This window comes from Octopus bimaculoides, chromosome 13 (assembly GCF_001194135.2).
Source record: "Octopus bimaculoides isolate UCB-OBI-ISO-001 chromosome 13, ASM119413v2, whole genome shotgun sequence".
NCBI classification, from domain to species: Eukaryota; Metazoa; Mollusca; class Cephalopoda; order Octopoda; family Octopodidae; genus Octopus; species Octopus bimaculoides.
In genome coordinates, this window is record NC_068993.1 from 44,294,484 (window position 1) to 44,312,601 (window position 18,118).

The 18,118-nt window shown below is 36.2% G+C and overlaps 1 protein-coding gene across 1 annotated transcript in view; it reads left to right on the forward strand.

Annotated features, from left to right (window-relative positions):
• The window catches only part of LOC106880478 (1-phosphatidylinositol 4,5-bisphosphate phosphodiesterase delta-4), a 143,011-nt gene that overhangs the window by 51,617 nt on the left and 73,276 nt on the right, over positions 1-18,118 (forward strand). The window contains exons 2-3 of the mRNA XM_052972256.1: positions 10,897-11,049; positions 17,314-17,384. Coding sequence (XP_052828216.1) covers positions 10,897-11,049; positions 17,314-17,384 — 224 coding nt within the window. The remainder of the gene's footprint in view (positions 1-10,896; positions 11,050-17,313; positions 17,385-18,118) is intronic.

The following is an 18,118-nucleotide window of genomic DNA, read 5'->3' on the forward strand; positions in this document are numbered from 1 at the left end:
GCTGTGTGGTAAGAAGCTTGCTTCCCAACCAAATGGTTCTAGGTTCAGTCACATAGCGTGGCACCTTGGGCAAGTGGCTTCTACTATAGCCTCAGGCTGACCAAAGCCTTGTGAGTGTATTTGATAGACAGAAACTGAAAGAAGCCCGTTGTGTGTATGTGTGTGTGTGTGTATATATATATATATATGTATGTATGTATGTATTTGTGTGTCTGTCTTTGTCTCCCCCACCATCACTTGACTACTGTTGTTAGTGTCTTTACATCCCAGCAACCTAGTGGTTTGACAAAAGAGACTGATAGAATAAGTATTAGGCTTACAGAGAATAAGTCCTGGGGTTGACTTGTTTGAGTATAGGTAGTGCTCCAGCTTGGCTGCAATCAAATGACAAACAAGTAAAAGAATGTATATGTGTGTGTGTGTACACACACACACACACACACACACACACACACACACAACAGGCTTCTTTCAGTTTCTGTCTGCCAAATCCACTTACAAGGGTTTGGTTGCCCTGAGGCCATAGTGGAAGACATTTGCCCAAGGTTTCACAGAGTGAGACTGAACACAGAACCATGTCATTGGGAAGCAAGCTGCTTACTATACAGCCACACCTATATATATAATGAATTTTAAAAATTATAGGTAAAAAAAAAGGGATTTAACAACTGCTAGAGGCTTCTGTGGGTGGTGTACTCAGTCACTTTTCCTTACCTATTAAATACACACATTAAACACGATTTCTTACATATAACAATTGCTTGCATTACCGGTTGACACATCAACTGTTGGTGATCGGATATGAGTCAGAAGTGTGACACAATTCTCTGGCAAGTGAGGGGAATGCGTGTGTGTGAGTGTGTGTGGGTGGGAGGGGGGAGTGGTGATAGTTGTAGGCTAGCAAGCCTAAGACTGAAGACCAATTTTGGGGCTTGTGTTTCTAATAATCTCACCTACTCCTGCACGAAAATATAGTTACCATACAATACAGGTATAGGATTCAAATGTTGATTTAAACATTGAGACTGAAATACCTGAAAATGTGTACTGCATTGATGCAAAATACTTTGTTTGTATGTACATACATGTGTGTGCATGCATCTGTGTGTGTGTATACATACATACATACATACATACATGTATACATACATACATACATACATACATATATATGTACATAGTCACCTAAGAATCTGTAAGTCAAAAAAATAGGCAATCATGTTTGTCAATAGCATGGGTATATTAATCAAAATATTTAGTATTATGGATCCATTGCAGCTAATATTACCAATTAGTTTTACAACAGATGTTAGACTCACTGCATCAAAACAGCCTCTATAGCGCTGGTGTCACCAAATAAATGCCTCCAGTATACTGTAAAATGATTGGTGTCAAGAAGGGCATCCAGCTATAGAAAACATGATACAAAAATTTTACTTTTGAATCAGTTGTATTAACTAAATTTGCCAACTAAAGACTATAAGGCTATGATAATGATAAATGAAAATTTTCCACAAAAATCTCCTTGTATTCTAGGTTATCAGATTAGCCATTAATTACATCCTCATTCCTCATGTTTAATTCCACTCAGAGAAATGTCTGTGCCTACTAATAACTAATGCTTATCTTGTGTTATATGTCACTCTGTTTATATTACATGAAAGGTTTCTTGCGTCTCTCAAAGAATAATACTGTTAATTAATGCTCAGTTCCTACACTCATGGAAATCTATAATGGCAATCAATAACTTAAAAAAGAACTACTATGGCTGCTATTGAAAGTGAAGTACACAAACATGTTATTTATCATTGAAATGTGGCTGTAGTCAGACCACTTTTAATTAAAACGGCAAGTCTGTAGCATTTTTTTTTCTTGGTCTCGAAATTCTGTCAAAAACATTATTGCACAGTAGGAATGGAGGTTTATATAGTAGTTGGTGACTATCAAAAAATGGTGTCATTTTTTTTCTTAGGCCTTGTGAGTAGATATGGTGAAAGGAAACTGAAAGAAGCTTGTCATGAGTATTTGTATGTTGATGTATGTATGTATGTATGTACCTGCGTGTGTGTTTGTTTACTACCACTACTTGACAACCAGTGTTGGTTTGTTTGTCACCATCACTTGGCATTTTGGCAAAAGGGACCAATAATTTTAAGTACCAAGCTTTAAAAACAAAATAGGTACTGGGGTCAATTTGTTTGACTAAACCCTTTAAGGCAGTGCCCCAGTATGGTCGCAGTCCAGTGACTGAAACCAGTAAAAAGGTAAACAATTTACTCTAGTAACTAATCAGAAAGTTTGGTATAAAACACTAAACAAGATTTTAAATGACTTTTGGTGGTGATTAGAACTCGTACTGTTAAGAAAATCCTACAAAATCCTGGATCCCTTAATGATACTCAAATGCACTATTGGGTGATTTTTGTAGTGTTAATTCTTGAAGTAATTTCTGGAAACAACTCTCATCTCTTTGCTACATTGGAATTATAAAGTGATGTATTTCATTTGGCTGTGAAATCTTCAACTGATGTTTAATCTAGGGTGATGGTTAAACATTTTTAGATGTGACACAAATCATAATTTGATGCAGCAATGCTACCATTGAGAAGCACATCAGATTTGTTCATCCTCTTGACTACATAAGCCAACTTAGCTTTCCTTGCATAGAAAGGTTCTGCTAATGAAGTAGATTCTTTCTATTATCTGCATGAGATACCATCAAGGGGTACCGTGAATAAGACTGAGATTAGATATAGCTTGAGTTGTACCAAAAGTATCACTATTCCTGATAATCACTTTGATATATCTACCCTGACTCCTGATGGGGTATCTACTAAATAAATCCCATTAAACACTACAAATTAAGGAACTGTCTTTAGATTTTGTTCCATTTTGGTCTACTTTACATTAAAAGACTGTAAAATATGGTTGCACTTAAACATCTTTGCTGAGTTTGTTTCTAAAAGTTTGTTTCTAAAACCACATGATTTGCCTGCTATGAATCTCCTTTTATCAAATATATCACAAACTGGCTGTCATCCATGTTAACAGTTCTCCCATTGAATAAACCTTCTCCCATTGAATATTTCTTATTTCTTGTAGCTGGCCTGTCAATCACATAGCAAGCTATAAATCTGCTATACTCTCCCAGGGTCTTAGGCAGAAACACTGAATACTGGCATTTATCTCTGATTTCATGTTACTAAATCACTAATCAGAATATGAATTTCCTAGTCCTGGATAAGATACAAGTCTGTGTGTAACAATATTCCTTGAAATTTATTTATCTGTAGATTGGTGAATTGAGACTTTCTGAAATTAAATATATTGTACAGAGATATATCCATGAAATGACAACAAATGATTTCTATTTATTTTTCTTAAATAAGGTCAGACAGAGCAGTATTGAATGAAATATATTCATGTAAAGTCATACTCAACATGTTCAAGAGCATTCAGATGTGAGAAGACTTTCACTGCAGAGATAATCCAAAGACAAAAATTTTTCCTCTTAGATATGTGTGAAAACAAAAGATGGGCTGTGCAACATTATGTATTTAATTCTAACTTGACCAAGCTTTGCACGTATCAACATATATTCTATATGTTGTTTTAATAGGAATAATTGTTCTTAGCAGGTTGTGAGTGATAGATTTGGTTTTTTAACCAACACAGGAAACATGTCATAAGATGCACCAGAATTCATGTGTTGCTCTTTCAAAAAAGAAAAAAAAAACAAACAAAAAAAATGTTTCCAAACACAATTTGGTGGTTTTCTCCCAGGTCTATTTTCAGTGAAAGTTCTTATTGTCCAAATACACTGAAACATATTGAATATGATTTTATATGAATATATTTTATATTCTATTTAATTCTATTATACTATTTAATTCTAACTTGACCAAGTTGTACACACATAAACGTATGTTCTGTATGCTGTTTTAATAAAAATAATTCCATTCTTATCTAACTGTGAGTGACAGCAATGTTGATTGTAGCTAACAAAGTGAAATGGCACAGAAATGCATGCATCCTATGATCCAAAGATGTCATTCACAGCCCTTATGTGTTTTCACATATGTCTAACATGCGAATTTTCTCCCAGAACTATCTCCTTAGCTGAAGGTTTTCTCACATCTGAGTGCACTTGAAATATATTCATGTACAGTCCCACTTGAGTGTGACTGTACAGGAACATATTTATTTATTTCTCAGTCAAATCGTCCAACCCATGCTAGCATGGAAAGCGGACGTTAAACGATGATGATGATGATGATGATGATGATGATCCAATATCATAGTTGAACATTTTAGTTATTAACTACAGGCTTGTAATGGGCCAATCACTAATTAACTGCTTTTCTGATGGCAACAATAAGATAGTGTCTGTGACTCAATGTAGAACAAGTGCGTTCAAGGATTCATTCATAAAGCAATGAGGTTACAGATGTCTGTAACCTTTACTGATATATTTCAGTGAAAGGCACACACGCACATCTTGCTCTCTCGCTCTCTCTCCTCTTCTCCCTTTCTTTCTCCCCTCTCTCTCTCTCACACACACGCATACCCACACAGGGCTTTCATACAGTTTCCATCTACAAATTCCACTCACAAGTTATCATACAAGACATTTGCCCAAAGTGTCATACCGTGGGATTGAATCCAGATGTATGTAATTGTTGAGAGAACTTCTTACCCATACAGCCAAGCCTGCACCCATGCTCAAGACATACAAGCTAGTATTTATTGGGGAATGTTGGCCTTTCCCATTGAAAGAATATCACGAACAGATAATTAGTAAGAGCATTTTGAAGATGTTTTTATTTAGCCACAGGTCAAATCTGATAAAACTGATTCTACATTAGGCAAAATGTAAAAGTATAGTATTATCTACTTGCAGAAATATTTCTGAAAAAAAAAATACTCTGTGTGTGTGTTCATATGTTTGTATATATGTGTATGCATGTATGTATATATGTGTATGCATGCATATATATTTTTTTATGTGTGTATATGTACATATGAACAACCAATCCTTTGAATGTTTTTTGAAAATATATGTTCACACACATACATATATATACACCTTTGAATATGCTTTTAATGAAAAAATATGCATGCCTATATACACACACACCAGGCATAAGGAATATTGAAAGGTGTAGTTGTTAATATATGTATGCTGTTTATCACCATCACGTTTGGCTAGATATATATCTGCTTTGCTTCTGGCCTATATTCCACAACACTTCAAACCATGAATGAAAATGTAGCTTCCCATTTCACCTCAGTAGTTTGTATTCTGATCTGAGCTGTGGTTATCTGTTGTGGCATTTGGAACAAATGGTGTATTGTGCCTGTCTGTTCATTCACACACACACACACACACACAAGCATTGTCGATAATAAAGTGTTAAACAGATTGGCTTCCATTCCAGGAAAAATATTTCCTGCTTAACCCTTTTAATGTTATCATGTCTGAGACTGCACACTCTGAAGTCTTCATAATTAAATTAAAAGTTTTATCAAAACTAATGGTTTCAAATTTTGGCACAAGACCAGCAATTTTGGTTACATCAGCCCCAAACTTATCTTATTGACCCCAAAAGGATAAAAGGCAAAGTCTACCTTGGAAGAATTTGAACTCAGAATGTATAGACAAATGAAATACTGCTAAGCATTTTGTCTGGTATGCTCATGATTCTGTCAGCTTGCCACCTTAAAATATCATCTTCATTATTTAGTGTCTGCTTTCCATGCTGGCATGGGTAAGACAGTTTGATTGGAACTGGTAAGCCAGAGAGCTGTATCAGGTTCCAGTCTGATTTGGCTTGGTTTCTATGGCTGGATGCCCTTCCTAATGCCAATATTGTAAAACCTTATTACAATATTAATGATAATGTTAAATAGCACTTGGTTAATTCAACATAAAGCAAAGCCATCACTTGTAAACAAGTGTGACTCGGTGATATTTATCATGGTTGAGTTAATCGTTTTAGGTGTATCTATGTGGTCATGAACAGATATAAGCACCCTCTTGACCCTCTTCTCATTGATCCAGAAAAAATCCATGATGTGACAACTAACAGGAGAGCAGGTTGCACTAATACTAGACTGGTGCTCATTTTTAGCTGAGTAGACAGGAGCAATATGACATAATGCCTTGCTCAAGAAGACAATACACCTCCTACACCAGAAATTGAACCTATGACCTTATCCTCATGAGTCCAACACCCTAACCATTAAGCCATGTGCCTTCACTAACCAAATTAATATGACACCAATTTTGTAACAAACCAGCATCTATATGGTCATTCATTCTGCAGCCAAATCTTTCAAATTACATTCTATGATCTTAATCCCTAAAGCCCACAGGTATACTTTAGTGGGTGTAATTTCATTTGCTTGTACCCCAAGAAGATACAAAAGCAGGTAACCAAATGGTTTTTGTGTTTACAGTTAACTGATATGCAGAAACATCATTATTTCCTCTGTAAACACAAAACTATGTGGATGCCCATTTTTTAGTTTTTCTGGTTTATAATCACATGAAATTATACCCACTAAAGTATACTCATAAGTTTCAAAGGGTTTAGCAAGGGAATGGCTATGGCTGGTACACCGTTGATCAAAGGTCTATTTGATCAAAGCTAATCAGGGAGAGAGAGAGATAACAGCTAAAAGGATCTTTCACGTGGTTTTTATTCAGCTTTGTCATTTGCAATAAATATTCATATTTTGAAATAAATTAACAAGATTTTGATATAGATTATATCAAACATTATGAAGTACCAATTTTCAAACAGAAGAGAAACAGGGGTGGTTACACTGACAAAACCTTGACCCAATTATTTACAGCAGTCAGGTGAGTGAGTGTTACAGATGATACTGCTGACCACCTTCGGTTCCTGCTTCTCAAATTATGCTTCTATCATCACCATAGCTATCAGCACCACATTTAAATAGTTGTGGTTAAATAACAGAAATTTGAGGAGCGACAGATGTTCTACTGTAATGCAGTCACCTGGAATGTATGTATACTGTGACCCTGATTATATCAGCTGGCTAGTTGCTGCTTTTTTTCTTTTTTTTTTTTGTCTTAAATTAGTATAGATAAAGTCTTATATATATTTAATTACTTTCTATGAGAATGAATGTTGTTTTTTTTATCTCTAGGTAAGGCTTGATTGAACACACCTGTGATTGAAGATGTTTCAACCATGACCAGCTTGTCTTTTACTCTGGATTATATTATCCAGTTGGTCTTTCCTTAGACAGTAGGGATGTGAATTGAGAGAAAGATTCATCAGCTATAACATTTAGCAAGTCAAGAGACTGTAAAAGCTCCATCATTGGTTCATGGGAAAGAAAGTTGCTACTTGTAGTAGTATTAGAGGTACCCTCTATTGGAAGATAATGACAACATTTGGCCATATTAGGAATACCTTGAGGTTGTGTTTGTTTAGAGATACAATCTCATCCAGTAGAGAGTACCCTTAACACTGTCACAGGTTGTCATCTTTCTAGGTATGATTGTGTTTGGTTAGAGAGTAGTGGAGGAACATAAGCTGAGACAAGGTTTGGAAGGATACGATTGTGAAGAGGAAAAAATATTGAATGTATTCAACATAGGATTTTGAAAAGTGTTAAGTGCAAGTGAGACTAGAGGAAAAGATAGAGTATTTGTTATTATTAATCACTAGATCAGTCCAGATCCAGCTGATCTTTGGTCAAAGACATTCCAACTATGACTATTTTATCTTATTTTCAGATGGAATATATCTAGGATGACACTATCCTATTGTGCATTTTATGAACACACGAATTACACTATCCTATGTGTTTCTTCTTTTTCTAAAATGCTAGAGAGCATTTTCAAGGTTATTTTTTGCTGCTACATCTAGCTGACTAAACGGCCATGTAGAGGGTACTCATTAATATAGGTTTAGTCTGGTATGAGAGTCAGAGGGCAAGTTCAGTACAGAGCAAAAGGTTTAAAACATTCAAAGTTTCAACTTTAGGTCTGAGTCATGGCTCATGTGTTGTTCGTGTTAACTTTCTAAATTACAGAATATTCTTTACACATCAGAAATGGGTTAAAGGCTGTGTAATACTGGTCTGGCACATAAAACTGGACAGTGATTCATTTAGCAAGAAGCTTTTGCAAACATATTTGCTGGGCCAGAGCTGTGCTGATGCTAAATGACAAAAACAATAAAAAGAAAAAGACAAATAGCTTATATTCTAATGTCTTGTCATTTAGCTGTTAGTCATACAACCTTGAGATTTTTTAAAATTTCAATTCTAGCTAACAAAAAAAAAAAAAGAAGCTAAATTAAGAAGGTTTAGTAAGATTTAGTATGGTTTGGTTAAATATAGATCCTGATAAACATGCCATATGCCACGCTTGGAAATGTATTCTAAGAATTGTTGGCTATTTACAAAAATGAGATTAAGATAAAAGTAAAAGTTATTTTAATCCATCATTTAAACAGTATGATCAGAGACGTAACACGTATGAAGTGTTATTTTACTTCAGCTGTCATATGAGGAAGTAAATTCTTTCACTCACAGCTCTGTATACATACATGCATATAAACCCACAACTGCACAATAACATAATTGTGCAGTCGTGGCTGTGTGGTTAAGATATTTTCATTCCAACTGCATAGTTCTAGGTTTGATTCCACTAGTATTTTGATGTTTGCACTAACTTCAGCAATGGTCTGCAGCTAATTAAGTTGACATGTGACAGACATTTCATATAATTTCTCTGACTGGTGGCTACTGGATCCATTGATTTGACAGGTTTAAGAGCTAGTTGTTCTGTTCTCTCTGGCATTCCACTGTTGCTGGGTATATGTCCACATGCATGCACGTGCGTGCGCGCACACAAGTATGACTATGTGGTAAGAAGCTTACTTCCCAACCACATGGTACCAGATTCAGTCCCACTGCATGACAATTTGGGCAAGTGTCTTATGTTAGACCTTGGATTGACCAAAGCCTTGTGAGTGGGTTTGGTAAATAGAAACTAAAAGAAGCCTGTTGCATATATATGTATGTGTGAGTGTCCCCACCATTACTGATTGACAACTGGAGTTAGTTAGTTAACATCCCCACAACATAGTGGTTTGGCAAAAAGTGACTGATAGAATAAGTACCAGGCTTAAAAAATAAGGTACTGGAATCAATTTGTTTGACTAAATCCTTCAAGGTGGTGCCCCAGCATGGCCACAGTCTAATGACTGAAATAAGAAAAAGACACACACACACACACACACACATCCACACACACACATACACCATTACATGCATTGTCATGTGATTAGTAAGTCAAATAATTTAACCAGCCACCATACTAAAATTTTTGTTTATTCACTTTAATGGAACAGCATTCATATTGCTTATAGCAGTGAGCTGTCCTGCTCCTATTGTACTAAGTGGTCACTCACCTTGCTAGAAAAGCATTTATATCTTCTTTAAATCAGAACATGTCATCTTAAAATAAGGTACAGTATATTAGCTAATATATTCCAAGTTACCCTGTGTCTGAAAGGAAAAAGGATGGAATGTGCTCTGCTGGAATATCTGTGTTCGTATGTCTTCACAATGAGACAACACCTAAGTGGACTGGGCCAGTATTAGAGCCTTGAACTCTTACACAGTGTTGGCATCAGAATGTATACCATCAATTCTTTGGTTGGAAATTTGACTTTATTAATTCCACCATCTATTACACTCTCTAACAACAAGGCATGAACTGCATTTCCTGAAACACAAATGGTTATGGCCATGCACTTTTCTGTAATGGTGTTTAAGCCCAAAGTCAACTTCGAGTAGTTCTATAAAAGCATGCCAGATATGACCATCAACAAGGAGTACATTATCTAATGCATCTTTTTTATTTTTAAATGCAGTAGGGTGTGATTTAAAGATTTGGCTACTGTTTCTAGATAGTCAAGACAACTATGTTGTCTATAGCACAGTGGGACCTTTTCCCACTGTTGTTTTAGTACAAGGGATAAATTGTAAGTGCATAAGAACTTGTAGGATTGCATTGTAGTGGCGCGTATGGCTGCCATTGGCCGCCATCTTGGGAAGTGCCATTGCGCATGTGCAGGGGATTAGCCGTCAGCAGAAGTACCCGAGCACGCATGCGCAATGCAACAGGTGGAGAGAAAGCAGCTGTCGTGACAACACGTAACTCTTTTCTCTCAAGCTGGCGTCGTGACAACATGTGTCTCTCAACTCGACCCCGACATGTGGTCGAAGCTTCTTTGGTATTCGAGCGGCATGCCTATTCACCCAGGAACAAAACGGCTCTACACCAAACTAGAATAAACTATTGATCTGTTGTTACCATTATCCCTCGTGTTGTTGTATTTCTGAATTTTAATGATTAATATAAGAACTGGGGAGAGACAGCCGAGCCGTTATATCTCATCCAATTCTTATAGCATCTGTGCTGAGAAAAATATTTTATCTTGAATTTTACTAACTTACCTTTCCATCGGTGGTATGGAGAGGGGAGGCTGGTTTGCATGGGTGACTGCTGGTCTTCCATGAGCAACCTTGTCCAGACTTTGTGCCTCAGAGGGGGACTTTCTAGGCACAAACCCATGGTCATTAGTGACCAAAGGAGGTCTTTACCCTGTACATGCCTGCACATATTAAAATATTATTCATTAAATAATAAATAAACAAACAGTTCCAAATTTGAATGCCAGCAAAATTTTGCAAACACAAAGATTTTGCTTGCAAGTGAAGGGTTTCCCATCCCAGACGTTGAGGTTTTGGCGTTGCTTTGTATCTGTGTATTTTTAAAATGCTACGATTTTTGTTTTCATGCCATTTATTGTCTGAATCTAATTTTTATTTTATTTTCTGTTTTAGTGGACGCTGACCTCAAAGAACTTGAGAAAGGTATCGTTATGAATAAGGTGAAACATGGAAACCAATATGAACGGATCTACGTCCTCGACCGAGAAAAAATGGTGCTCCGTTATGAAGGCTCTACCAAATTTTTCCGCAAAAAAAATCCTGAAAGTAAGAAAATATCCATATTCTCCAAACTTTTCTTTTTGTTTGTTTTTTATGTGGATTCATTGATTTGTTTTACATGTTTGTTATTTATTTATTACATGACAATAGGCAGCTTGTGATGGCATAAGAGGCTTAAATGTTTTTAATAACAGTACTTTCAGTTTGGTATTCAAATCTTGAAGATATTAAGTTCACCTTGCTTTCATCTGCGGTCAAGAAATTACACAGTAGTGTTGTGTATTTTTCTTTTTTTTTTTGGCTGTATGATTAGGAAGCTCACTTTCCTACCACATGGTTTCAGGTTCAGTCCCTTGGCACCTTGGACAAGTGTCTTCTACTATAGCCCCAGACTAATTGATGTATTTTGAGAGAATTTGGTGGATGGAACCTATGAAGAAGCCTGTTGTGTGTATATATACATATATTTGTGTGTGTGTCTGTTTTTGTCACCCCATTGCCACAACTTCACAACAGGTGCTGATTTCTTTATGTTCCCATAACTTAGCAGTTCTGTAAAAGAGACTGATAGAATAATTTCCAAACTGCAAAAAACAAAAAGTACCCTTCATGATTGCATCCTTTGGTGGAACAGAACTTATTTTAAAACATTTGTAACTAGGTGTCACTGTGGGGTAAGAAGCTTGCTTCCTAACTACATGGTTCTGAGTTCAATCCCAATGTGTGGACATCTTGGGCAAGTGTCTTCTACTATAACCTCAGACCAACCAAAGCTTTGTGAGTGGATTTGATAGATGGAAACTGAAAGAAGTGTCACCAGACTTTAAAATGAAATTAATAAGTTCTGGGATCAATTTATTCAACTAAAAATTCTTCATGGCGGTGCTCCAACATGACCAGTCTAATGAGTGAAACAAGTAAAAGATATAAATCATAAAAGAATCAGGAGTAGCAAAATAAACACTAATAGTTAGTAATGTTGATAATAGGTTACCCACAGGACCTCTCTATGAACACTTTCACTAAAGTTTCTAATACTCCTAGATACTTATAACTCTCTCATCCTCCTGTCAACGATTTCAGTGTCTGGCCATCTGGTAATTGGATGCCTTCACTGTAGACTACCTGTCACCTCCTCATGACTAATATTACACACTTATCCATGCCAAATTCCATGCCTGTATCTTTGCTGAAGAGTCTTAGTCTGTATTAAGGAATCTATCTCTTTTTTATTCTTACTAAAAGCCTTCAAATCATCCATATAGAGTAAATGGTGAATTTTTCCATTACTATTTCTGAACTGATACCCTGCCTTTGCCTTCCTTAATACTAAACTGAGTGGGATCAAACATAAGACAAATATTAAAGGGGACAATGAGTCCCCTTGGAAAATTCCTCTTTTGATATTAACTTTCCCTAAGAGTGTGTCACATGAGTAGAGATCTACTTTTCATTTCTTCATGCTAAAACTAATTATCTGCTCTACTGAATATACTCAAACATTCACTTATCCATGAGTATGGGATCATGTCATGCTATTGTTAGATTTTTCTTTCTCGCTTTTACTTCATTTAAAACTGCTTTGTCTATATATAATAGATCATGCGTTCTTTAGCCTTCTTCCTGCAACCTTTCTGTTCTTCTGGTAGTAAATTCTGGTTGTCAAGGTGCACATAAATACTTTCTGAAAGCATTCTTGTTAGCAGCTTCCACATTAATGGTAAGCAAGTGATGAACTAAATCTGGTCCTGGGTCCTTCCAATTTGACATTTTTCCTAACACTTTATTCATTAATGTACTAGTTAATCTTAGACCTAGGTATTTCTTCCCTCACTTTCTTTAACCATACTGCATCTCCATTATGATTGACTGATTTATCCCAAATATTATTCCAGAACTTTCTAGCTTCCTCTGCATTAGGTTTCTCATCTTCAGTACTTTGTTCTCCACTATTTATTTGGTTATAAAATCTCCTTTGGTCTGTCTCAAATAATCTATTCTGTTGATACTGGTTTGTTCTTTTCTGATACCTGGAGAGCTTGCCTGCTACTGCTATAATACACTATTTCAACTCTTCTATTATTATCCCAAATCCGTTCTGTTTAACTAAGTATCTTTCCTCAAGGCAAGAATTGCATCTTGTGTTTCCTAACTTGTTTGTTTTCCAGGCTTCTATTCTACTCAGATCTTGTCTTAAAGTTCACTTTATCTTGTAGTCTTCTTTTGCTCTTTTTAATATTTCCCTGTGAGATAGCTAATCTTCTGGTAACTACTACCCCTCCTACATAGATCAATAAGTTAGTGTCTTCTATACTTTTAGTATATATCCTACTGATAATAGAATCTACTTTCCTAGTCATTGCTTCCTTTTGTTGGTACCTTTTAATGCTGGCAATCTTTTTCTTACTTCTTTACTCATTACTTCCTGCAACTCATCTAAAATCCCTTAAGTCATTGGTACTAGTTGTCCCTTCCTTATTGGTAGTGCTATTATTATTTTTTCCCTTAGGTTCTTCTTTGGGTTGAGCTGTATCTTTTATGTTGTTGTTTGTCTTTTCCACTGCCTGATCTTTCTTTTCCAGTTCTCTTGTGATCTCTTCTACCACCAATTCTGTCATCCGCTTTCTTCTCCTAAAAGCATTAGCTTGATCAGCTAATCTCTGCTCAGTCACTTTAAACATGCCCTTCTCTACCCAAGGCATTAACATTCATTTTCTATAGCCCCTTCTTTTAGGTTCACTTCCTAAGTAGCACTGTATCACTATCCTGTTTTCTTTGCTGGTTCACTTCATCCTCCTTGCTCCGTTATCTGCTGATGCTGTATTAGGATGACAACTGTGGTCAGTCTGTATCTTCACTGATCCACTGCTGAGTGAGAGGTCTTCCCTTAAAAGTCCAGCTTCATTTTTGCTGTTACAACCAGCGTTCTTCAGAAACTCCTGTCTCTCATAAACTGAGAGACATCCCCTTTGTCATCACCACTATTATTTTTAGACATCTGACAGTTTCAAGCAACTTTTAATTGCATCATGATTATTATTATTATTATTCAACATTTGATAGTTTCAGGTAGGTTTCTACTGCATCATCTGCTACACCTCCATGATGTTAATGTGTATGAGTGTGTGCAGTATTGTATGTTCTTTCTCGCTGTTGGGGGAGGGCAAACTCTTCCCAGTATTGTACAGTGTCAGTTTGTTTTGTTATGGGGTATGGCTGCAGTCTTTTGTTTTAGTGTTTGTTTGGAATGAAAACAAACTGTGTTCTGTTGATTATCCGGCGTGTTGGTGGTCGTTTATTATTATTTAAATACAAAGGAAACTGATGGAGACCACCACATTCTGAATAAAGATTTTTAAATTGGAATGTTACAGGGTAAAGACTTGAATCCTATCTTGTAATTCTCTTTCACTTCACTTGCCTACTCTCTTTTCTCTCACTCTTTCCCTTCAATCATACTCTCATCTTTCACTTTCTCTCCATTCTCCTCTCTCTCTCTCTATCTTACACGCACACACATAATTGCATCGTTGAAGATAAACTGAAGTCATAATCTTCACCATAGATTTAGGTCACTATGGCCATAAATAACCAACAATTCACATGCCCTCCTGTTAACCTGATAGCACGGCTGTTTTTATACTTGTCCTCACGTCAAGATTATGTTAACCTTAGTTTACTGAGCCAAGTGATACCTCGCCATTGTTCTTTAAACTTTGTCATTAAAAAGAGAGAAAAACAAATGCTTACCTGCAGTTAAATAAAAATCTGTAGGGAAAGTTTATGTTTAGTTATGGGAGAACAAGGCACAACAAATCCTAAAATTCAATATATGACAGTGCATAAATAATTCTAATTTTGGCACAAGGTCAGCAATTTTGAGAGATGGTGTTAGTTGATTACATTGACCCCAATGCTCAACTGAAAGGATGAAAGGCAAAACTGACCTCGGCAGCATTTGAACATAGAACCAGAAGAATTACTGCTGAGCATTTTGTCTGGTGCAGTAACAACTCTGCTAGTTTGCAACCTTACAGTGCCTAAATAATAATTATGGTGGTGAAATTTTAGGGGAGGGAGCTACTCAATTACATTGACTCCCAGTGCTCAACTGCTACTTATTTTATCAAGGATGAAAGGTACAGTTGAACTCAGAATGTGAATCTAGATGAAATGCTGCTGAGCATTTTGTCCAATATTCTAATGATTCTGCCAGCTCACTCTCTTACTAAAGACACAAGGCCTGAAATTATAAGGGAGGGGACTAGTCAATTATATCGACCCCAGTATTTCACTGGTGTTTAATTAATCGACCCCAAAAACATGAAAGGTGAAGTTGACCATGGTAAAATGTGCAAACAGATAAAATGTCGCTAAGCGTTTTGCCCAGCATGGTAGTAATTCCGTCAGCTCACCACCTTAATAATAATAATAATAATAATAATAATAATTCCAAATTTTGCCTCATGGGCAGCAATTTTGGAGGTGGGAATGAGTCGATTACATCAACCCCTGTGTTCAAGTGGTACTTATTTTATCAACTCTGAAAGTATGAAAGGCAAGGTTGACCTCAGAACATAGCGACAGGCAAAATACTGCCAAGCATTTCATCCAGCACACTAACGGTTCTGCCAGATTGCTGCCTTAAAAATGATAATAATAGTTTCTGATTTAGATACAAACCTACTAAGTTTAAGGGGAGGGGATTTAGATACAAACCTACTAAGTTTAAGGGGAGGGAATTTAGATACAAACCTACTAAGTTTAAGGGGAGGGGATTTAGTCAGTCCCATCTACTTCAGTACTTGATGGGTACTATATTTTATCAACCCTGGAGGAATGAAAAACAAAGTTGATCTTGGTAGGATTTGAACTTAGGATGTAAAGTGCTGGAACATGTTGCAAGGCATTTCTCCAAATGCTAGACCAAGAACAGCAATAAAAATAAAATTTGTTTTTAATATAGGCACAAGGCCTGAAATTTGTGGACAGAGAGTTGATTAAATTGACTCTGTCTTTCATCTCTTAAGGTTTGATAAAATAAAGTACTAGTCAAGTATAAAGTTGACCACAGCAGGATTTGAACTCAGAATGTGAAGAATTGGAACATATACTGCAAGGCATTTTTTCCAATGCTCAAATGATTTTGTCCATATTCCAGCCTTGATAATAAATAATGGCCATCACTTGCTATCAGCATGCACTGTCACTCACTAATGTTTTTTAGGTGCCTATGTTGTTATTTAGAGTGAGAGAGGGGGGGGACACATCTTCACTAAGGAAATGCCTCTCTCAACACTTTACCCCTCTCTTTCTCTCTCTCTCCTTTACCCTTTCTCTCTCCCCTTTACCCTCTCTCTCCCCTCTCCCTCTCTCCCTTACTTGCATTCCATGAGAGCTGAAATTGTAAGTATTGCTTATGAATCTTTGATAAACAACTTGACCATGACTCAAGCTTTCTGTGATCAAAAGCTCCGTTTCAAAAGGTCTTTATTATGTAACACCAACACACTAACATACACTGGATTTGTTTAGATTTTGAAACTGATTTATACTGGTGCAAACCATTGTTAATTATTCTAGTCTAGTTGTTATTCTTTAGCTCTAGGTCAACTACAATCAAACAGAACTATAATCAAAAAAGGCTTTCTGTATATGACATGACAAGCTTGTCTTTTCAGATGTTGTATATCTAGAACAACATTGTCTAATGTGTCCTTCCTTTTTTGCTTTCTTAATTCTGTTACAATTCTATTAAAAATACTTAAAAGGTACTGATATTAGACATTAAAAAGACTAATCTGAGATAGAAAACTTATGGAGTACTTATTTTATTGGTCTCTGTATGTCAATCACTAAGTTACAGGGTGTGAAGAGACACAACATAACACCAGTTTTTATTTTTAGATGAATATGAATATAAAACTTCATTCTATTTGTGTGTGTGTACCTTATACAATGTAATAAAGTGCAACGTGTTTCATGCTGGTCACACAGGTAGAGGGAAACTAAAGCAGCAAATAGTGAGTTTGAGTGACAGTGAGAGATGCTAACTGCAGGCAGACCTTGGTAAAAGGTTTTACGTGAAGTTGCAGGTATTTTTAGTCAAAATGAACTGAAAATTTTCATTGCAAATTATATTTATTTTATCAATTTCACAAATACACATATTTATGAAATCAAATATTAAACTTTTGTTTTCAAAATGCTACTGTTCACATAATATTTATAAAGCAACCTTACTAAGCAACTCAATGACCAGAACAATACAAATGGTAGTAATATTTTCCTTCTCTGTCTTTTTTACAGTTGCTCTACACAACATAATTGAAATTCGATTGGGAGAGAACTGCCATACGAAAAGATTTCGAAACCTAAACGTAAGAATCTTATAACATGTTCAATCTATTATCTTCTCTTTCAATACCTTTTTTATTTTACTTTTTTTTTACCTGGCTATTGTGAAAAAAGAGGTAATCTCTTTTACTTGTGAATTTGGTTGGTGGTTATATTCTAGTAAAGCCAGGTGAGTGCCACTCGCACACTAAAAATGGTAAATTTTCTTAATATACACTCAGAAAACAAAGATTAAGTTAGTTTGAAATCATGTAGACCCAGATGTAGCTGTATGGTTAACAAGTTTGCTCCCTGCTTCCCACTGCATGGCACCTTAAGTTACTGACTTCTACTAGAACCCAAACAAAGCCTTGTGAGTAGATTTGGTACACAAAATCTAAAGGAATTTCATCATATATATGTACTGTATATATAAACATAATTAAGGGATCAGCAACAGTTGCTTCACTGTATGTGTGTATCATCATCATCATCATCATCGTTTAATGTCCGCTTTCTATGCTAGCATGGGTTGGACGATTTGACTGAGGACTGGTGAAACCGGATGGCAACACCAGGCTCCAGTCTAATTTGGCAGAGTTTCTACAGCTGGATGCCCTTCCTAACGCCAACCACTCAGAGAGTGTAGTGGGTGCTTTTACGTGTCACCCGCATGAAAACGGCCACGCTCGAAATGGTGTCTTTTATGTGCCACCCGCACAAGCCAGTCCAGGGGCACTGGCAACGATCTCGCTCGAAAATCCTACGGGAGCCAGTC